Source organism: Geotrypetes seraphini, chromosome 2 (assembly GCF_902459505.1).
Source record: "Geotrypetes seraphini chromosome 2, aGeoSer1.1, whole genome shotgun sequence".
In the NCBI taxonomy this organism is placed as follows: Eukaryota; Metazoa; Chordata; class Amphibia; order Gymnophiona; family Dermophiidae; genus Geotrypetes; species Geotrypetes seraphini.
Window position 1 is genome coordinate 23,367,078 of NC_047085.1, and position 22,307 is coordinate 23,389,384.

General features: G+C 40.9%; 1 protein-coding gene across 8 annotated transcripts in view; it reads left to right on the forward strand.

Moving 5' to 3' along the window:
* Positions 1-22,307, forward strand: part of TRAPPC9 (trafficking protein particle complex 9) — a 1,198,476-nt gene that overhangs the window by 221,972 nt on the left and 954,197 nt on the right. For all 8 annotated transcript variants that reach the window (XM_033933661.1, XM_033933662.1, XM_033933667.1 and 5 more), the window contains one exon: positions 2,389-2,541. In XM_033933661.1, the coding sequence (XP_033789552.1) occupies positions 2,389-2,541 (153 nt within the window). The remainder of the gene's footprint in view (positions 1-2,388; positions 2,542-22,307) is intronic.

Below are 22,307 nucleotides of genomic sequence, written 5' to 3' on the forward strand. Positions count from 1 at the left end.
AAGTATCGGTGAGGAAAAATGCTTCCTTTTTATGCTATCCAATTCAAATTTATATTATCCCATTATCCTCTGGCACCAAACTGCAGCTTGAGCACTCAAGCAAAGTTCTGGGAATCATCATCGACTCTACACTATTCTTCAACGATCACCTTAACTCCTTAGTAAAAAAATGCTTTTTCAACCTTCACATGCTAAGGAAAGTCAGATCCTGCTTCCACCAACAACACTTTGCTATCCTCGTTCAATCCATTATTCTGTCTAGACTGGACTACTGCAATTCCATCTACTTAAGCCTAACAAAAAAAAGTCTTCTCAGACTTCAGCGGATTCAGAACACCGCGGCTAAATTAATCTTCGCAAAAAGCAAATTCGACCACGTCTCCCCGCTTCTGTCTAAGCTTCACTGGCTCCCAGTGCTCCTCAGGGTTCACTACAAATGCGCCTGCCTAGCCTTCAAGTCTCTACACGGCATCCTTCCTCCCCTGTTTCCACTATCTTGGCTCTCCCCGAATCCTAACTCCACCAGATCCACTCAAAAACTCATACTGTCATTCCCCTCTTTGAAGGGCATCTCCCATACAGGAAGACTTGGAACATCCCTCCTCTTCAGGATCACCGAGCTATGGAACAGCTTATCTGCCCCTCTTCGAAGTTCGCCCTCAGTCCAACGTTTCAGAAAACATTTGAAAACTTGGCTTTTCTCTAAAATGTAACCACTTCCTCCCTCCCCACTCTACTTAGTCCCCCTCCTTCCTTCCTTTTTACCAAGCCCTCCTTCTTCCCATTGGAGTTCCTTTCTTTAGTAATTCCTGTAAACCGAGTCGAGCTCTACTTCCGTGGAGATGATGCGGTATACAAACTTAAGGTTTAGTTTAGTTTAGTTTAGTTTAGTTTATGGACTTTTGCCAAACAGGTTTGTGATCCTCTAATTTAATTTTTTTCCTTGTCTTCTCTAATTTTCAAAATTCACATTTCAGTGGAAACAAATCTGAATCAACCCATTTAGAATTTAGAAGATTCTTTTTTAATGTTTTGAGTGTGTAACTTGCTTTGATCATAGATTTTGAAAAGGTCACTAATTAAATCTAAAATTCAAATCCAATGTACATGCTTTTCTATTTTCAAAATTCATTTTGCCATATAATATTATGCCTTTTACTGAGAAAGCCAATAGTGGACCCATCACATTGCTGAAACTACTGCTGGGTTCCTCTTAGTATTACATTTCTTGCAAAATTTGCTTGGATCAATATGATTAGTGCTTCTTAAACTTGTCTTTGATTTCATCTTGATTTTAGCATTTGAAAATCAATGTGACTCCCTGATATAAATTTTTAAAATTAAGATAACATGATCGACTAAATCGAAGGCACTGCTCAAATATAGCTGCAGGATTAGTGCGCTTCCCCTATATGGCTCTCTTTCCTATTTTATAATGTAATTCTTTACTTTAATCCTATCGTTCCAGTAGGTCCTGTATGTTTTAATGTATGTTACCCTATTTTATTATGTACAAACTGCTTAGATGACTGATAGGAGGTATACAGGTTTTTATTAAACTTGAAACTTGATATCAGAGGTGTCAAATGTTGGTCCTTGAGGGACGCAATCCAGTCGGGTTTTCAGGACTTTCCCATTGAATTTGCATGAGATCTATTAGCATACAATGAAAGTAGTGCATGCAGATAGATCGCATGCATATTCATTGAGGAAATGCTGAAAACCCAACTGGATTGTGGCCCTCGAGAACCGACATTTGACATCCCTGCTTTATATCCTTATCAAAATGGTGATGATGTTTGTTGTATATCAATTGTGCATGGGCTTGGAATCTATCGATTCCTTTTGTGCAGCTCTATTTTTCTGGTGTTTATGTCACAGTAAGATGGCTTTTTTTCTTGAATACTGTCTTCACAGTTCTGATGGGGGTGAGAGTGAAGATTATAGACCATATAACTACAGTGTTCCCCTGCGAGTTCACAGTTTGTGAATTGCGGATCGTTCATTCGCAGTCTGCTCCGACCATCTCTTTCTGTAGTAAAGTCGGGGTACACCAATCAGGAGCTGTGTGTCAAAACAGCTCCTGATTGGTGTAGCCCGTCTTTACTACAGGAAGAGGCGGTTGGAGCAGACCACGAATGAACGGCGCTCCAGCTTCCCTCTCCTGCCTCCCCTGCCTTTTGACAGGTGAAATTTGCAGGAGGTTCCTAGAACGGAACCCCCGTGAATTTCGGGGGAGTACTGTTTTTGCAGTGTTTCATCCTGAAGAATGATGTTTGTGTCTAATATTACAAAAGCTATGGATGCTCACTGCAGATCAGATTGGCATCTCTTTTCCATTTCATAGTAATTTTGAGACTTCATTCCTGGTTTTTTCTCTGCCAACAGAAAAGCTGTATGGTGACTTCCTGAGCTGGGACTTAGAAGAAACTCTCTCCCAATTGCCCCTGAAGCCAGGCATGATTGCAACATTTACTGTCAATATTAAAGTGAAGCTGGACTTCTCCTGTCAGGAAAATCTACTACAAGATTTGAATGATGGTAAGATAAAGTGATACTTGATTTAAACCCTGGTATTTTTCAAAGTTGGTTTCACTGGTCATTGACAGGCAACATTTAAATTATTGTATAACCAAAGAAAGAAACAAAGGTAGTTAATTTTATTGAATCCACACTCATGACAATCTGCTATGCACCAGGTGTATTCTATTTGCAGGGCTCTCTTTCAGAAACACTCATTTAGAACATGCTAGTGCTTTGCTCTCAGAAGCAAAACCGTTTTGGCTATTATTGTATGTAGAACAGTCACACCTTCCATCTTATCTTAATCTAAAAATGCTTTCCCTACAGTCACATCTTTATTCCCACTATCATTCTGTCTCCCAGCTACACTGTACACATTCATATGCTTTCTGTGTGGGCTGCCAATTTGTTCAACATCAGGAGTGACTTTTCATCTTTTCATATAGGAAAGTAATAACAGCCTCACATATTCATTACTTTTAAGTGGTTCTTGTTATAATCATGCCTAGTAGAGGGAGGGGGACTGGAAAGAAGGGGGTAAATGGATGGTGGGTAAGTTTAGGGTGTTTTATAATTTGCATACTTGAATATTGTGACAAGGCCGACTCTAGAGCCCATCCTGTCACCTGCGAATCTGAGGAAGCAGTAACAGCTAAAGGCAGAAAGGCACTGTAGGAATGTCACATAGGAAACACACACACCAGTCTTAGAGTCGGGAAGGAGGCGCTCCAAATGAATGGTCTCTTCCCCTTTTTATTGAAAATCATAGCTCCATTAATTACTTAGTTAATGCTCTACAAGGTTATAATTTCATAATTCATTTACAGTGAGGATTAGACCAAGGCAATTCATTGCTTACATATTTCATGTGCTTCTCAAAGTTACTATCTCACGTGACATCTGAATACATGTAATGGTTAATAATAAAGTGATTCCCAATGTGTACATTTCTGATATGTCTCAAATCTTACTATAGAGAATTACTCTGGTGGCTATACTAGTAACCGGAATTAATCCATAAACTTCATATCATAAACATCCGGTTAAATATAATATTCACCCATTCATAAATGAATATACATAAGGAAATACTTTGATACTCGATCCTCAGAGGGTTGATCTCCCGTTGGTTCAGGTGAACAGAGCTCACCGAACCCAATCTTCATAGGATCTCATGGGATCAAAATATAACGTTTTTTTATAGATATATTTTTTTCTTTCAATTCTTTTGATATAAATAGTGAGTATAAAACTTTCACTTAACTTGTATTTAAGTACGTTTGCTTGGTATTTAAGTACGTTTAATGTTTTACAGATATAAATAAGGGAGCCTCGACCCTGAGGAAGGTGTGTGAAACATGAACATGTTGGTGGAGGCGCTCCTATCTTAAAAATAAAATCTTACAAGTTAAGTGAAAGTTTTATACTCACTATTTATATCAAAAGAATTGAAAGAAAAAAATATATCTATAAAAAAACGTTATATTTTGATCCCATGAGATCCTATGAAGATTGGGTTCGGTGAGCTCTGTTCACCTGAACCAACGGGAGATCAACCCTCTGAGGATCGAGTATCAAAGTATTTCCTTATGTATATTCATTTATGAATGGGTGAATATTATATTTAACCGGATGTTTATGATATGAAGTTTATCAAATCTTACTATAGCATGTGACAATCCAAAGGTTATAATGCATACTTCTTAAGCTCTCTTGATTAACCTTATAGCCTTAAGTCAAGGCCTGCTCAGGCAAAGTCTGATTGTTGCCCATATAAGGGATGCTTAAACAAGATAAGGAATAAGGGTAAATGTGTGTCAGGTTAATATGTGACAGGAAGGGAGGAGAAATGCCTCAGCATTCTGTCACAAGGTGCAAACCTTGTCCTTGCTTAGATTGTATATGTGGCAGGAGGGAGAGGGAATGAGAAACAGGGCCTCGGATCCAAACACAGGCCTAGATCTGCACACAGGGCCTAGGTCAGTGTGCCGACCTGGCCTGTGTTCAGAACCGCCTGTGTGCTGACCTTGCCTGTGTTCTGATGCCCTGGATCAGAACTTATCAGATCTCCATCCCTACAGGCACAAACTCTAAAAGTGTAGAGAAAACACTTCCTGAAATTGTCTATCCCAAGCAGCAGACAAGACATTTCCCTGTAGTGAAAGGAAAGGAAAATATCTTGAACAACCAGAGAGGGAGCCAAAGTGCACCAAAGTCTGCTACATTCCCAAGCAGGGTTGGGTGTGGCAAACTGAGATTTAGGGCTCCTTTTAAGGTGCACTATGGGGGTTAGCGCATCGGACATTTCATCACACGCTAACCCCTGCGGCAAGACAAAAAACTAACGCCTCGTCAATGGAGGCGTTAGTAACTAGCGCGGTAGGCGTTTTAACGCGTGGTGTTCTGCACGTTAAACCCCCTACTGCACCTTGATAAAAGGAGCCCTTAAACCTGACTCACAAAAGCTAGAGAAGGCAGTCCAGAAAGAGCTTCTATGGAAGTCTCTCCAGCACAAGCAGATGCACAGGGAAGAGCCTATGGAGTGGCAAGTGTCTGAAAAGCCAACCCTGCCAGAGCCTGGTGAGATGGAGGAGGCTATGGAAGTCCTCATACCAGAAATGGAATTGCCAGAACCTATGGAGGTAAACCTTATGGCTTGCCACTGACTCAGAGTTTGTTTGCTAGTTTTTGCTTCTCTTTATTGTGGGAAAAATACTGCCTAAAGGACAGAATTATAAGAAAATTGTGTTTTTTTTGTGAGAATTGCAAGAAATGGGGCACTCGGAGAAATTGAAAGGGGACAGGTTTAGAACCAATGCTAGGAAATTCTTTTTCACTCAAAGGGTGGTGGACACCTGGAATGCGCTTCCGGAGGTTGTGATAGGACAGAGTAAATTACGGGGTTTCAAAAAAAGATTGGATAAATTCCTGAAGGATACGGGGATTGAGGGATACAGATAAAGGTAGAGATAGGTTATGAAAAGGTATAGATAGAAGGATAAGGAGGATTATAGGGTTTAGACAAGGATCACCTTACAGGTCATGGACCTGATGGCCCGCCGCGGGAGTGGACTGCTGGGCGCAATGGACCTCTGGTCTGACCCAGCGGAGGCAACTTCTTATGTTCTTAACTTGCTTCTTTTGGAAGAACCACTCTGAGAGTTATTGATAGCAAGCAAAGCGCTAGAGCACTTCATTCAGAGAGGCATGCCAGGATCGTAAACACCATCCATTGAGGCACTGTAATTACCTGAATTATCCCTCTGAATATAAACTGAGATAAACTTTTATCCCCCTTTTTAAGGGAAAAATGTTAACTTGAATATAAACTGAGGGTTTATATTCCAACAATCCTCCCCTTCTATCTTTCCTTCTCTCCCTTCTGTCCCCTGTGGCATACAGCATTGTACACCCACCTCACTCCTTCCTGGTTGTATCCTTCTGTTACTGCCGCCACCACCAAAAGTCCCCTGAACTGGAACAGTTCTTGTTGCTACCCTCCCCCTGAACAGGTATGGTTATACTTAGTCCCCCCCTTCTTCTGGATCCACTGGTGACCCTCCCAGGCTTATTGTATCTCTCTGGTAGTTTAGTGGCTTGTTGGGGTAAGAGCAATCCCCACTCGCTCCTGCCCATGCTCTTTCTTTGTAAAAATGGCTATTGCGACATATGAGTATTATACGTTCAGGTCCATCTCTGTTGTTCAGTTGTTTTGCTTGGGGTAAAAGAGAAGAAAAGAGGGGTGATGGGAGGGAAAAGCAAAACCTGAAGGTAATGGGTACTTAACTGCTATAATCTTTCAAATATCGTGATAATTTTTTTTTCTAGCATGCACAGACTATACGGGAGCAATTTTATAATCAGTTAGATTGAGAGGTCAAACAGGCGTCTATTTAACAAAACATAGTAACATAGTAGAAGACGGCAGATAAAGACCTGAATGGTCCATCCATCCAGTCTGCCCAACCTGATTCAATTAAAATTTTTTTTTCTTCTTCTTAGCTATTTCTGGGCTAGAATCCAAAGCTCTGCCCGGTACTGTGCTTAGGTTCCAAGTACTGAAGTCTCCGTCAAAGCTCACTCCAGCCCATCTATACCATCCCAGCCATCGGAGCCCTCCCCAGCCCATCCTCAGCCCATCCTCAACCAAATGGCCATATATAGATCCAGACCGTTCAAGTCTGCCCAGTACTGGCCTTAGTTCTTCAATACTTACTATTATTTTCTGATTCGAGATCCTCTGTGTTCATCCCATGCTTTTTTGAACTTTGCCACCACTTTCCTCTCCACCACCTCTCTCGGAGAGTGCATTCCAGGCATCTTTCATCCTCTCCGTAAAGAAGAATTTCCTTACATTACTCTTGTGTCTACCACCTCTCAGCCTCAAATTATGCCCTCTGGTTTTACCATTTTCCTTTCTCTGTTAAAGATTTTGTTCTATGTTAATACCTTTCAAGTACTTGAACGTCTGAATCATATCTCCCCTGTCCCTCCTTTCCTCTAGGGTAGACATATTCAGGGCTTCCAGTCTTTCCTCATACGTCTTTTGGTGCAAACCTCCTATCATTTTTGTCACCCTCCTCTGGACCGCTTCAAGTCTTATTATGTCCTTCACCAGATGCGGTCTCCAAAACTGAACACATACAGTAGATGCCTATATTAGCAAAGATACACAAAATAGGGCAAACCTGAAGCAACACACAATGCCAATGCAGCCAACATACAACAGGTTAAATTGGAGGAAAAGACCTCAGAGATCCATGAGTCGATCTGGTGCTCGATTCAAATACCAATACTGTCTGTATATGGATCAATCTCAATCTCAAAAAATAAGCAGTTTTGACACTATTTTTTGATCAGGGCCTTGAACATGTTTTAATGTTTCTGGCATCTTAATTCAAGTATAGGAGGATCCCTTGAAGAAGCTTTGGGCGAAACAGATCCCACTGGGATCTTTTGGAAGAGAATCCATTTGCTGGTTGATTAAAATCAAGATAAGCATTATATCAACTATCACATGAACATGATGATGCTATATATACAATACACTGTGAACTGAAAAAACCCAAACCAAAATGTTTTTTGTCATGTCTTCCACAGAACTGAGATGATTCTTATGAAAGTTAGTGCATCGTGTCCTAAATGAAGTTGATGTAAAATGTAAATATTTCCCACTGCACCACAACACTACTTTGTGAAAATGAATTGTGAACTGAATAAAAACACACCAAAAATTATTATGTTGTATCTTGCAGAAAAATGTAAAGTCATAAAGTAATGTTTCAAATAAGCAGATATTTGGAGTGTGTTCCTTTGCACGAAGGCATGCCTTGGCTGCCACTGATCTACGCTCTTATCAATGACACTCTTCTTCAGCTCAGCCCAAACAGAAATGAGATGCTGTTTAAAGTCTTCAGCGTCCGGTATACGCGTTCCTATACTAGCTTCCAGATCTGGTTGTCAACTGGGTTTACAACTGGTGAATTCGCAGACCAGAGGTTTGGACCAATGAAGTCTGGAGTCTCCCGATATAGCAGTTCTATGGTATTCTTTGCCAGATGTTCTGGGGCATTGTCCTGTTGGAAGATAAGTAGTCCAACATGCGATGGATCGCTGGCTACAACTTTTACATCAAGAGAACATCCCGCTCGTATGCACCATTGATCTTAACCCTGAGATCAATAAAGAACAGATTGTGAATCTGATTTTTGACATTGCAACAGAAGTTATGACTGATTGGCTGAGGGTCTGGTGGGTTCATAGTAGGCGTTTGGCATTAACCTCATACTTCAGTGTTGTTGATGGTACATACTGGTGATCATTTTGTGTGTTAATCGGTGGAGCTATTGTAAATATCTTTTCTTCTGTAAACCAGATGAAGCTGGCGCTGTGCTCTGGGTAATTGGTAAAAAAAATAAACAAACAAACCCAGAAAAATGACTGATGAGTGAGAGATACTGGATGAAACTACTTTGATTTCAAAGAAAAGGCTACAGTATATCAAAAGCCAAGACTATTTTGACAGATTACGGTAAATCAAGAGGGCATTTGTAGTAGTACTTCAGAACAACTGATTCAAAATGTCACCTATACTGAAAATGTGCATATACCTATTTACAAATTAAATAGTTTTAATAAAAGTATTTTTCCTTGAAATGTAGAAGTTAGTCGATACCAGGAAATCTAGCTTGCTCTAGTGCAGTGATTCCCAACCCTGTCCTGGAGGAACACCAGGCCAATCGGGTTTTCAGGCTAGCCCTAATGAATATGCATGAGAGAGATTTGCATATGATGGAAGTGATAGGCATGCAAATTTGCTTCATGCATATTCATTAGGGCTAGCCTGAAAACCCAATTGGCCTGGTGTTCCTCCAGGACAGGATTGGGAACCACTGCTCTAGTGGCATCAGAGGCAAAGATTATCAAAAAGATCCATCTTGGATAGAGTGATGGTTGACAAGATGTTTATGAAAACAAAGTTGCTTACCAATATTAGGTGCTCTTTGAAGACCAGCAGTTCAGCAGTCACATGCACTCACTCACTTGACAATGCTGGGTGATTTTTCTACTGCTTTCTAGAAATATACAAGCCCTTCACTGCCTGCGTGTAATGGTTCTCACGCTGCAGTAGCCTTAATTTCCCTTCCTTTTAATATAGGGGTTAATACTATAAGAAGCTGCCTAATTTTAGGCAGTGAGAACCAGGGGCATAGCTAGATAGCCCACTTGCGCTTCACACATGGGTGACCCATTATAAAGTTACTGTCTATATGTATAAATTATACATATAGACATTAATATTTGGCTGTTATATGTATAGCTTATATGGTTCAACTAATTAAGGGAAACCTGAAGTCAACTTGATGATATCTTTAAATACTTCCAATAATCACCAAAACTTTTCTTGAGATTAAACATTCTCTAAACACATCAAAAAGTGATAATGTGAAATGCTCAGACCCACAACCAAAATGCACAGTGAAATAACATAGTAACATAGTAGATGACGGCAGATAAAGACCCGAATGGTCCAACCAGTCTGCCCAACCTGATTCAATTTAAATTTTTAAATTTTCTTATCTATTTCTGGGCAAGAATCCAAAGCTTTACCCGGTACTGTGTTTGGGTTCCAACTGCCGAAATCTCTGTTAAGACTTACTCCAACCCATCTACACCCTCCCAGCCATTGAAGCCCTCCCCAGTCCATCCTCCACCAAACGGCCATATACAGACACAGACCGTGCAGGTCTGCCCAGTATTGGCCTTAGTTCAATATTTAATATTATTTTCTGATTCTAAATCTTCTGTGTTCATCCCACGCTTCTTTGAACTCAGTCACAGTTTTACTCTCCACCACCTCTCTCGGGAGCGCATTCCAGGCATCCACTATCCTCTCCGTAAAGTAGAATTTCCTAACATTGCCCCTGAATCTACCACCCCTCAACCTCAAATTATGTCCTCTGGTTTTACCATTTTCCTTTCTCTGGAAAAGATTTTGTTCTACGTTAATACCCTTCAAGTATTTGAACGTCTGAATCATATCTCCCCTGTCTCTCCTTTCCTCTAGGGTATACATATTCAGGGCTTCCAGTCTCTCCTCATACGTCTTCTGGCGCAAGCCTCCTATCATTTTCGTCGCCCTCCTCTGGACCGCCTCAAGTCTTCTTACGTCCTTCGCCAGATACGGTCTCCAAAACTGAACACAATACTCCAAGTGGGGCCTTACCAATGACCTGTACAGGGGCATCAACACCTTCTTCCTTCTACTGACTACACCTCTCTTTATACAGCCCAGCATCCTTCTGGCAGCAGCCACTGCCTTGTCACACTGTTTTTTCGCCTTTAGATCTTTGGACACTATCACCCCAAGGTCCCTCTCCACGTCCGTGCATATCAGCTTCTCTCCTCCCAGCATATACGGTTCCTTCCTATCATTAGTCCCCTAATGCATTTCTTTGCATTGAATTTTAGTTGCCAGTACAGCATCTGTTGCCATTCAGACCATCATAGCCTTCACTGTCTTAACTACCATCCATGCCATAGTAATGAACTAACTGATAAAATAATAACTTATCTGTAACTCCATGGCGGTTGTGTTATGGTGACCTCATGAAAAACGAACAATATTAATGACTTCAGTGTGTTGTCTGTATTTCATCGATTCCCCGACTCGAGTTTTGCATAAAGGAGCTTCCTCAGGAGGGGACACACACAAACCACTTCCAGGGCCAGGCTTCCGGCTTTCTACTATCCAAAATGAGCTGACGTCAAAAATGGGGTGGAAGCATAAGGAAGATCCCAGGTACTTAAACCATTCTATTTCACCATTCAATCCTTCCAGCATCAATGTGTGCCAGTGTTCATAGATTAACAAAAACTGGGAAACATCTCCAGTCATGCTTGAAGCTTTCATGAGGACCGTATATCTTAAATCCTCTACATGACGGGTTTCCAACCAATGATTAACCAGGGGAGCCGTCTGTCTATCACATTGGATATTGCTCAAAAGTTCGGCAATTCGTATCTTTATTGACCGCTTTGTGTGTCCTGTGTAAAATTCACCACAAGGGCACACAATGCAATACATCATGGCAGCAGATGAACAATCAGTATTAATTCTTAAACTATATTTTTTCCTATTGGAACAAGGAATTTCTAGGCTGTCATTTTCATATATATACTGGCAATACACACAATGACCACACTGTTGATGACGTTGAGCATTCCTATTCAGTAGACGGTTCCCCCGGTATTTCAACATCTCTCCCAAATTACGCACTCGGGTATAGTCAAATCTGGGGAAATTCCTGAAATTGGCATGAACCTGCAACACCGGCCAATATTTTTTTAATAATTTGCTTCACCTTAGTACTATTTGTCAAAAAGGGTAGCACACATATTACAGACTTCTCCTTTTTGTGATGTGTTGAATGGATTAACTATTCCCTATGACAGAATTGCGCCCTCTTCCAAGCCTTTCACCCAGTTTTGACTAGATAACCTCGCTCATATCGTACTCAACCTAAGGAACTGGCCTATGGGGATACTATCTCGTAAAGGTTTGGGGTGGAAACTGTGATACTGAAGGATAATGTTTCTGTCTAATGGCTTTCTATATAATGTAGTACTATGTCCACCTTCCTGTTTCATAATCTGAATATCCAGAAACGCTATCCTATCAGAACTACTATTATAGGTAAATCTTATGATGGGGTCAAAAGTATTCAACTCCAACATAAATTCCTGCAGTTCTTCCATAGTCCCTCCCCACACACAAAAAACATCGTCTATAAATCTCTTCCATACCCGCACTCTGCCAGAGTTCTAATGCTCCGATGCTCATATAATTTCCTATGAGCATCGGATCAATGTTGGAGCATTTAGTGCCCTAGGCCACAGTAGAAATCTTTTCCAAGGCTTAGTATAAGAGGGCCTATATGTATAGTATTGCTGAATATATCAATAATTTGAAACATTTGAGACATTCTGCTGATGATAGACCTCTACATATGTTTTTCACAGAGAATAAAACCTATTGAGGAATATGAGATCTTCCAGATTGATACATTCATTAGTGATCTCAAAATTAGACTACTGTAATAGTTTACTTATTGGAATTACTCTAAAAGAAATCAGGCAATTACAAATAACACAAAATGTAGCCATTAAAATCATTATACATTAAAAAAATATGACCCTCTGCTGAAAAAGGCTCATTGGCTCTCTATAAAAGACAGAATTTTCTATAAAATTTCACTATTAACATTTAAAACATTAATAACAAAGACCCCTCAATTCATTGAGAAATTACTAATTCCTTATGAACCATCTCGAATGCTTAGATCTGCTGATCATTAAAAGTAATTAGTACCAAACGCCAGGATATCTTCTCTGTTATTGCTCCACAATACTGGAATTTTCTTCCCACCAATCTGAGAAACAAAAAAAGTCATCTGTTTAAGGAAGCTTTTATAGTATGACAACCTTCAAATCTAGACCCTGTTTGTCAACTATCAAGGAAACACTCTCTTCCCCCAGTCCTTTTGTTCTTCCCGTAAACATTCTCCTTTTCTTTTGCAATTGTATTTCATACCCTCCAACCTTGCATTAATCATATGTCCAAATTTATCCCCTGTTTTACTAAGGTGTGCTAATCAATTAATGCGCGCTAAATGTTAATGCGTCCATAGACTAACATGTACGCGTTAGTGTTTTGCGCACGCTAGTCAGTTAGCGCACCTTAATAAAACAAGGCCTTAGTATTGCTATTTTTATTGTAAATTATTATTATTATTTTAACCCCAAATCTTTTTATTGCAACTCGCTTAGAATTCTTGGTAAGCAATTTTATCAAATTTTTTTTTTTTTTTCAAATTATGTTTATTGAAAATGGCAAATGGTCCAGACAAGCAATTACAAGCCGCACAATAACGTACTCAGTACCAAAAAGAACACTAAGAATGAGGAGAGCAGCAGCAAACAAGCATGAACAAGCCTCCCCCAAATGAAAGATGCCAACAAGAGATGTGTCAACGCTCAACAGAAGGACAAAACTTGTTTCTAATCTAATCTAATCTAATCTAAATCTTGGGTTTATATACTGCATCATCTCCGCAGATGGAGCTCGACACGGTTTACATGGTTAGGGAAGGAACGGAACTCCAGTGGAATTATATAAGTATGAGAGAAGAGAGGTTGGTGTGAGAGTGCCAGGAGCGGGACGGGGTTACGTTCTGGAGAGGAGCCAGGTCTTCAGATGCTTACGGAATGGTAGAAGGGGGCTCAAATTGCGGAGAGGGGAAGGGAGACTGTTCCAGAGCTGAGTGATTCTGAAAGGGAGGGAAGAGCCAAGTTTACCAACAAGGGAGATGCCTTTTAAGGAGGGGTAGGATAGTTTTAATTTTTGAGTGGATCTAGTGGAGGTTGGATTTGAGGAATTCCAGGATAGAGGGATAAAAGGAGGAAGGATACCGTGGAGGATCTTGAAGGTTAGGCAGGCACATTTAAAGTAGACCCTGGAAATAACGGGAAGCCAGTGGAGTTTGGATAGGAGCGGTGTGACATGGTCAAATTTACTTTTTGAGAAGATAAGTTTGGCCGCGGTGTTCTGGATTAGTTGGAGTCTGTGGAGGCTTTTCTTTGTTAAGCTTAGGTAAATGGAATTGCAATAATCCAATCTGGAGTTTTCAAGTTTCAAGCAATCCCCACCCCCAGAACCCGCAAAAGTACAAAGCCAGACTAGACCCCTAGCCATAATTTACAATGTGGAAACCCCCCCAAACACCAGCACTCAGACCGCTCACCAGACACACCAATCCGCACAACAAACACCCAAGAGTCACCCAGCCACCACACGTACAAATCAGCCAGACACACCTACCCGATTTTATCAAATTTTAATAAAAACTTGATACTTAATTGTTTAATCTTCCTCTAGTGATACCATGACTGAGAGAGCAACACTTGGTCAGGCATTCAAGAAAGGCAAATTCATAGCAAAAGAACTTAGGATTTGAAAGGCCCATTCCATTCACATCACCACTCAAGAAATGTATATTCATCTCCGCAGGGGCTTCCTGTGCCATATAAAACTAGAAAAAAGACCATTCAATTCATTAAAAACCTAAGATGAAATGTTATATGGAATGTGCTGAAAAGAGAAGAGTAGAAGCTTCACACTATGTGTTCTAGTTAGATTTATAAAAAAATCGATCCTATACTTGATTTTATTGCTGTACTTATAGTAATGTGAGAAATGGGGATCAGTTATAAACCAAATAACTGTGTCTGTGTAAGAGAAATATTGTAAGGCACACTTCATCTCTTGAAAACTGCAATGCATGCAGAATCCTGAATCAATTGTGCTTCAGGCTATAACAGTAAATCAAATAGGAGGGCTGACAGCAGACATGTCGGTATATTACAGTTTTTAATCTTAGAGAAGGAAAAAGAAACATTAACTATGAGCAAATTGTTGGCTTAATCTTTCATTTAAGAAAATTGATTCAATGTGGGACTATTTTGGACCCAAAAAGAGGTAGTTTCCTAAAAAGATTAAGTTGGTAACTTTGATTGCATTCCAGAAAGGAATGTGTAGAATTTGCCTCTCAGACTTTATAATTGGAATAAACATTGGGGAGGTTTTATGCAGCCATTTTTTAAACAATTACTTCATTAACTAGAGAATGACTTTTCTGGATTTTGATGAATGTGCTTCAGTGAATTATTGTATAAATGATTGGCGTGTCATTACAAAAAGCTTTGGATAAAGTAGCTCTAAAGAGGTTGAAAACTGTAAAAAGAGAATAAATTCTAGTCCATGGAAAGTCCCAGCTCTAGTAGAGATTCGACATCAATTGTGGAGAAGTGAACGTGTCTGGAGAAAACAAAATAAAGCATACTGATGTTTGTTAGTTTTTATTTGTTTTTGAAGAAATATTTGGTTTTATGTGAAGCCTTGAAAAGTGAATATAGAACCAAGATTGCATATGCAGTTAATAGATCTAAAGAACTGTTTTCATACTGTAAAATATTTGATGGAAAGACAACCTAAATTTGAGCAAGTATTTGTAAGTATTTGTAGATTACTGTGTGCAAAAGATGAATGGTTTTGAGAGTGTGCAGGTTGAGCATTCTTTGGCTTTAGTTGTGATGAATTGGTTGGAATAGAAGAGAAATAGGTGAACTTTGCAATGATAGTATGGAAGAGGTGTTTTGTATTTTGAGTAGAATGATGCCAACTAGATCTTTGTTGCATCTGTGCCAATCTTCTTTTATAGAGGGATTAGCTACTAAGGTGGCTTTGCCTTTGAGTAAAATAGTAAATAAATTCTTGAAAGAAGGAAGAATCCCTGATATATGTGTGACCCCCACCCCTGAAAAATGCCCCTGCTGTAAAAACAGTGGTGGCAGATTTTTCAGGCTGGCATTGAGGTTTCAGCATTGGCTAGCACAGACTAAGAGGAAAGAGCAGGAGATTCCTTTTCCCAAGGGGAGGGGGAGTCATAAAAGGAAGGTGAAGAGAGAATTCTTGGTCTTTGGTGATCCCTTTTACTCCTGCCAAAGTCCTGAATAATGAAGGAGACTCCTGTCATACCCAGGCAAGAACAGAAGAAAAGTAAGAAGACTAAGCCACTCTCAGACTTGGTTGATCCTTATTTCCCCTGCCAAATCTGAGTAAAAGAAGGATACCCTCTACTGGCTGGTGAGTTAGGATAGAGAGGATACGATTGCGAGTGATGAACTGATTTGTACCTGATGACTGATTTCTATACTATTTTCAAGCGAGTTAAAAAAGCTGTTCAATTCGTTCCAGTTTACCTTCATCTCAAGGGACAGGGGAGACTCAGTGAGTGATTGGAGCACTAGGATTTGCATTTCCTCCGGTCTACTGGATTTGTCTGGTCCTAGCCTATGCCCAAGCTCGTAGAAGAACAATGAGTGACTGAAACTGAGGTTGATTTAAAATTTTATTTTTATGGGTCCTTGTGCAGGGCGGGTGAACCCCCCAACCCTGAAGAGTTGGCCAGAGCCTGCCACGTGGCACGGACGGGTGGGATGCCAGGGCTGTGGTGAAACCATTGTTGAAAGGAGTTACTCTTGATTGTCTTAAAGTATCAAACTATAGACCTATTTCAATTTTGCCCTTGGCAATAAAAATAATTGAGAAAGCTGTGTAAATTCAATTAGAAGCATTATTGGAAGAACGTAGTATGTTGAATAATAATTTGACTTTAGACAAGCTCACAGTGTAGAAACATTGTTAACAAGTAATATAGATGGACTGCACAAAATTTTAGATAAAGGGGAGGATGTATGCTTGGTAATGCTACATGTATTGGTAGCTTTTGATACTGTTGATGTACAATTATTGATACAAAAACTGTAGAGAAATGTATTAGGTGGGACAGTGGGATGTATTAGGTGGGACAGTTTTGCACTGGTTTAAATTTTGAATGATACAAATTTCAGGTAAAGAGTAATGGGAAAACTTCAAATATTAGGTCGGCAGTGAAAGGCAAGCCACATCTGCTATTTTGTTTAATGTTTATCTTGCAGACGTGGGCCAAATATTTAGACAGGAATCGATTTTAAGATTTATGCAGACGATATACAATTTTATTTTCCAGTGAAGGGCAGTTGGACAGAGTGGCAACTGGAGTTGTCTTCTATATTGAATGAGATTATTGAATGGATGCCTCTGAACAGATTATTGTTGAATGTAGCGATAACAGAGTTTATGATTGCTGGCGGTCAGGAAAGACATGATTGGCCAACAGTTGACATAGGGAAAGTGAGATTACCGGTGGGAAAAAAATGAGATCATTAGGAGTATTGATAGATTGTACTTTGAGTATGAAAGGTCAAGTAATGCAGGTGGTGAAGTGCACTTCCTTTCAGATGAGTCTATTGGGCAGATTGAAATCAGTTCTATTAGTGTCCAACTTTAGGATGGTTTTTCAGGCATTAGTGATTTCAGGTTTGGACTACTGTAGTGCCCTGTACATTGGGATCACTGTCTTGAGGTGCAGGTCATTGCAGTTGTTCAAACTTCAGCTGCAAGACTGATTATGGAGGTTATCAGTGGAGAACATATTACACCAATACTTAGAAAGTGGCACTGGTTGCCAGTCAAATTTCAGATTGAATTTAAAGCATTAGTCGTGGTGCATCAGATATAATATGCCGAAGCACCTGCTGATTTAGAACATAAGAATTGCTGCTGCTGGGTAAGACCAGTGGTTCATCGTGCCCAGCAGTCTGCTCATTTGGCGGCCCTCTGGTCAAAGACCAGCGCCCTAACTGAGACTAGCCCTACCTGCGTACGTTCTTGTTCAGCAGGAACTTGTCTAACTTTGTCTTGAATCCCTGGAGGGTGTTTCCCCCTATGACAGACTCCGGAAGAGCGTTCCAGTTTTCTACCACTCTGGGTGAAGAAGAACTTCCTTATGTTCGTATGGAATCTATTCCCTTTCAACTTTAGAGAGTGCCCTCTCGTTCTCCCTACCTTGAAGAGGGTGAACAACCTACCCTAATCCACTAAGTCTATTCCCTTCAGTACCTTGAATGTTTCAATCATGTCCCCTCTCAATCTCCTCTATTCAAGGGAGAAGAGGCCCAGTTTCTCTAATCTTTTGCTGTACGGCAGCTCCTCCATCCCCTTAACCATCTTTGCTCTTCTCTGGACCCTTTCGAGTAGTACCGTGTCCTTCTTCATGTACGGCGACCAGTGCTGGATGCAGTACTCCAGGTGAGGGCGCACAATCGCCCAGTACAGCGGCATGATAACCTTCTCTGATCTGTTCGTGATCCCCTTCTTTATCATTCCTAGCATTCTGTTCGCCCTTTTTGCCGCTGCCGCACATTGCGTCGATGGCTTCATCGACTTGTCGATCAGAACTCCCAAGGCCCTTTCCTGTCCTTGTATTGCTCCAATCGTGCATTAAGGTCTGAATCTGGAATGAAGCTGTCATTGGTAGAATACAATAAGGTACATAATCAGAGTACCAGAATGGGATCTTTTCCATGGGTTGCCTCTTTGAGGTGGCATAATCTTCCAGAAGTGTTGCAGCTGTGTGTATTAAAATGCAGTTTTAAGAAACTATTGAAAACTCATTTCTTTGTGCAAGTTTTTTGTGTATGAGTTATATTTATGACTACTCAGCAATTCATGAAGATGTGAGTTTATTTAAGGAAGTTTTAAGTATCGTAATTGAGTTGTATATATATAACAATGTATTCCACTTAGGTATATGCGGACTATAAATAAATTCCCTTTGCAAAAGTAGTCCTTGACTGGTTTAATTTTCATTTAAAATTCGCAAGATACATTTGCATGTAAAGGAGATAAAGGGGGTGGGACTTGGTATACTGCTTTTTTTATGTGGTTACAATCAAAGCAGTTTACATAATTTTTTTTTATTTTTTAGAAAGGTACTTGTTTTGTACCTGAGGCAATGAAGTGAAGTGACTTGCCCAGAGTCACAAGGAGCTGCAGTGGGAGTTGAACTCACAACTTCAGGATGCTGAGCCACCTGCTCCTACCTACTCCGTATTTGATCTTTGAACCAGACTATTTTTTATGCTTTTCTTGCCTAAATCCCCTACTGTTTGGGGATTAAATAGTGAATTTGAGAACCATAGGGTATGCCATTACACAGTTAAGGTTCAAATTTTCCCTTTAAATAACTACAAAGAAGAGCGACCAAGATGGTAAAGGGGATAGAACTCCTCTTGTATGAGGAAAGGCTAATAAGGTTAGGGCTGTTCAGCTTGGAAAAGAGACGGCTGAGGGGAGATAGGATTGAAGGCTACAAAATCCTGAGTGGAGCAGAACACGTACAAGTGGATCGATTTTTCACTCTGTCAAAAATTACAAAGACTAGGGGGGCACTCAATGAAGTTACAGGGAAATACTTTTAAAACCAATAGGAGGAAATATTTTTTTCACTCAGAGAATAGTTAAGCTCTGGAACGCGTTGCCAGAGGATGTGGTAAGAGCGGATAACGTAGCTGGTTTTAAGAAAGGTTTGGACAAGTTCCTGGAGGAAAAGTCCGTAGTCTGTTATTGAGAAAAGACATGGGGGAAGCCACTGCTTGCTCTGTATCGGTAGCATGGAATATTGCCACTCCTTGGGTTTTGGCCAGGTACTGGTGACCTAGATTGGCCACTGTAAGAACAGGCTACTGGGCTTGATAGACCCAGTGAGGCTATTCTGATGTTCTTATGTACAAAAGACAAATATCTTGAACATTATATAAAAAAGGGCACACACCTTCTAATTTTTTAGCTGATCTTTAAAAGCTGTTTTCAGCATTCATCAGTTGATTTTTTAAAAATCTGTTGATGGGAGTTTACTGTCTGCCGCAGACTTAATCGCACTCTCTTGTAAGGTTGTTTCGTTGCTGTTGGATTAGTGATTTCTTTTTTTTTTTTTCCCCGTAACTGTTAACTTGAACTGCAACTTGTTAACAGTTCGTTGCCTAGAAGGTGTTGCCAACGTAAGATGTGTCATACAGAAGGTGGCATTTTTTCTGTCTTTCAGCATGTTTTTGATTGCTTTGTCTGGCTTATACTGTGATATGTAATCATAAAATCTTATATAGATTTTATTTTTGGCTGCGTGGGCATGGGCTGTAATAATATACAGCTAGCCTTTCTTAAACCCAGAAGCATCCTGCTGTTTCTTGTACTTTTGCCTCCATTTTCTTGTTTATGAAGAAAGTTCAGAATAATCATTTGCCATATGAGGGCAAGTCTGTAACTGGACGCCTGGTGGGAGTCTAAAGAACACAAGAACTATTAGAATCCCCCCAAACTAGCAAGAGTCCATACTGTTGACATCCCAGGCATAAGCAGTGGCTTTCCCTACTGTACTAGATCCCGGTATGTGTCACGTTAGGATAAAAACTTGTATCAAAAAATCTTGTACTGTAACTGTGGCAAATTTAACCTGTAAACTGTATATCTACTATAATAAAACACATGCGCACTCTTACCTGCGTGATCCCTGATCCGTGATCAGTAGGTCCATGTCCGGCAGGAGTGCGCATGCGCGCATACAACAACCCATGCGGTCTTGCCGGCTCCCTTACAGTTCATGCCCGGCGCAGCTCCCCCCTCACTCACTGTAAGGAAGTTCTTTGTCAGCGCACCACCCCTCCTTGGTGCACCCGAACCCCCATTGACCCTCCCATCCGAACCTTCCACCACGAACCGACCAAAAACCTCCCGACTCCAGCAGCGTCCACAGCACTGTAAACACACTGGGGACACGGCAGAGGAAATCAGGGCAGTAGAAGGCCGCGAAGCAGCGTGTTTAGAGTGCTGCGGACGCTGCTGGAGTCAGGAGGTTTGTATGTCTTCTCGCGGTGGGAGGTTCAGATGGGAGGGTCAACGGGGTCGGCTGCATGGTGGCAGTAGTGGCGGGGGGTGGGGGGAAGGGGAAACAACGGTTCTACTGCACAAGGGGATGGGAGGAAGGGAGGGATAGAAAAATGCCAGATTCTACTGTACGGGGGGATGGGGGGGTTATAAATGGAGAGATGCTGCTCAAGGGTTCTATTGCACAGGGGGATGGGAGGGAGGGAGGCAGGCTAGCATCAGGGGGTGGGGGTGGGACAAATTCTGGAAGGTAGTGAGGGGGACATAGGAAGGGGGCACTGGGGGCACTAAGGACATGGTAAGGTGGCACTGGGGGGCACTAAGTACACAGGACCAAGGCTCTGGGGGCACTAAGGACGTAGGAAGGGGTACTAAGGACATGGAAGGAGGCACTGGGGGCACTAAGGACATAGGAGGGGGCAATAAGGACATAGGAAAGGGCTCCTAGCACCTGTTAATGTAACGGGCTAAAGCACTAGTTATGTATATTGATATTAGATCCCTAGTATGTGTCAAGTTAGGATAAAAACTTGTATCATAAAATTTGTACCGAATCTACGGCAATTTGTAACCTCTGGCAATGCGTTCCAAAGCTTAACTATTCTTTTGAGTGAAAAAACAAATTTCCTCCTATTGGTTTTTAAATTATTTCCCTGTAATTTCGAGTGTCCCATAGTCTTTGTAATTTTTGATGGAGTGAAGAATCGATCCACTTGTACCCGTTCTATCTCCCCTCAAGCCATCTCTTTTCCAAGCTGAAGAACCCTATCCTTTTTAGTCTTCCCTCATATGAAAAGAATTCCATCCTCTTTACCATCTTGGTCGCTCTTCTTTGAACCTTTTCTAGCGCCGCTATATCTTACTTGAGATAAGGACACCAGAACTGAACGCAATACTCCAAATGAAGTCACACCATGGAGCGATACAGGGGTATTATAACATTCTTAGTCTTGTTAACCATCCCTTTTTTAATAATTCCTAGCATCCTGTTTGTTTTTTGGCTGCCGCCACACATTGGGTAGAAGGTTCTATCGTGTTGTCTACGATGACACCCTGATCCTTTTCTTGGGCGCTAACCCCCAAGGTGGACCCTAGCATCCGGTAACTCTGATTCGGGTTGTTAGACCCAATGTGTATCACTTTGCATTTGTCCACATTAAATTTCAACTGCCACTTGGACGCCCAGTCTTCCAATTTTCTAAGGTCTGCTTGCAATTTTTCACAATCTGCATTCGTTTTAACAACTTTGAACAGTTTAGTGTCATCTGCAAATTTAATCACCTCACTTGTCGTTCCAATTTCAAGATCATTTATAAATAAGTTAAATAGCTACAACAGCTAGGATTTGCATTTTTCCCTGCTACTTCTGGGGAGGGGTCCCCCCCCAAATATATGCTTACCTAGGATCCAATATAGTGTTAATCCAGCCCTGGCTCTGCAATTCCACTGATAAAGAGATATAGAAACATGGGCAGATAAAGGCCAAATGGCCCATCTAGTCTGCCCATCCGCAGTAAACATTATCTCTTTCTCTCTCCAAGAGATTTCATGTGCCTATCCCAGGTCCTCTTGAATTCAGACACATTCTCTGTTTCCACCACCTCTTCTGGGAGACTGTTCCATACATCTACCATCCTTTCTGTAAAAAAGTATTTCCTTAGATTACTCCGGAGCCTCTCACCTCTTAACTTCATCCTATGCCCTCTCATTGCAGAGTTTCCTTTCAAATGAAAGAGACTTGACTCATGCGCATTTACATTACGTAGGTATTTAAACGTATCTATCATATCTCCCCTCTCCCGCCTTTCCTCGAAAGTATACAGATTGAGATCTTTAAGTCTGTCCCCATACACCTTAACAATGAAGACCACATATCATTTTAGTAACCTTCCTCTTGACC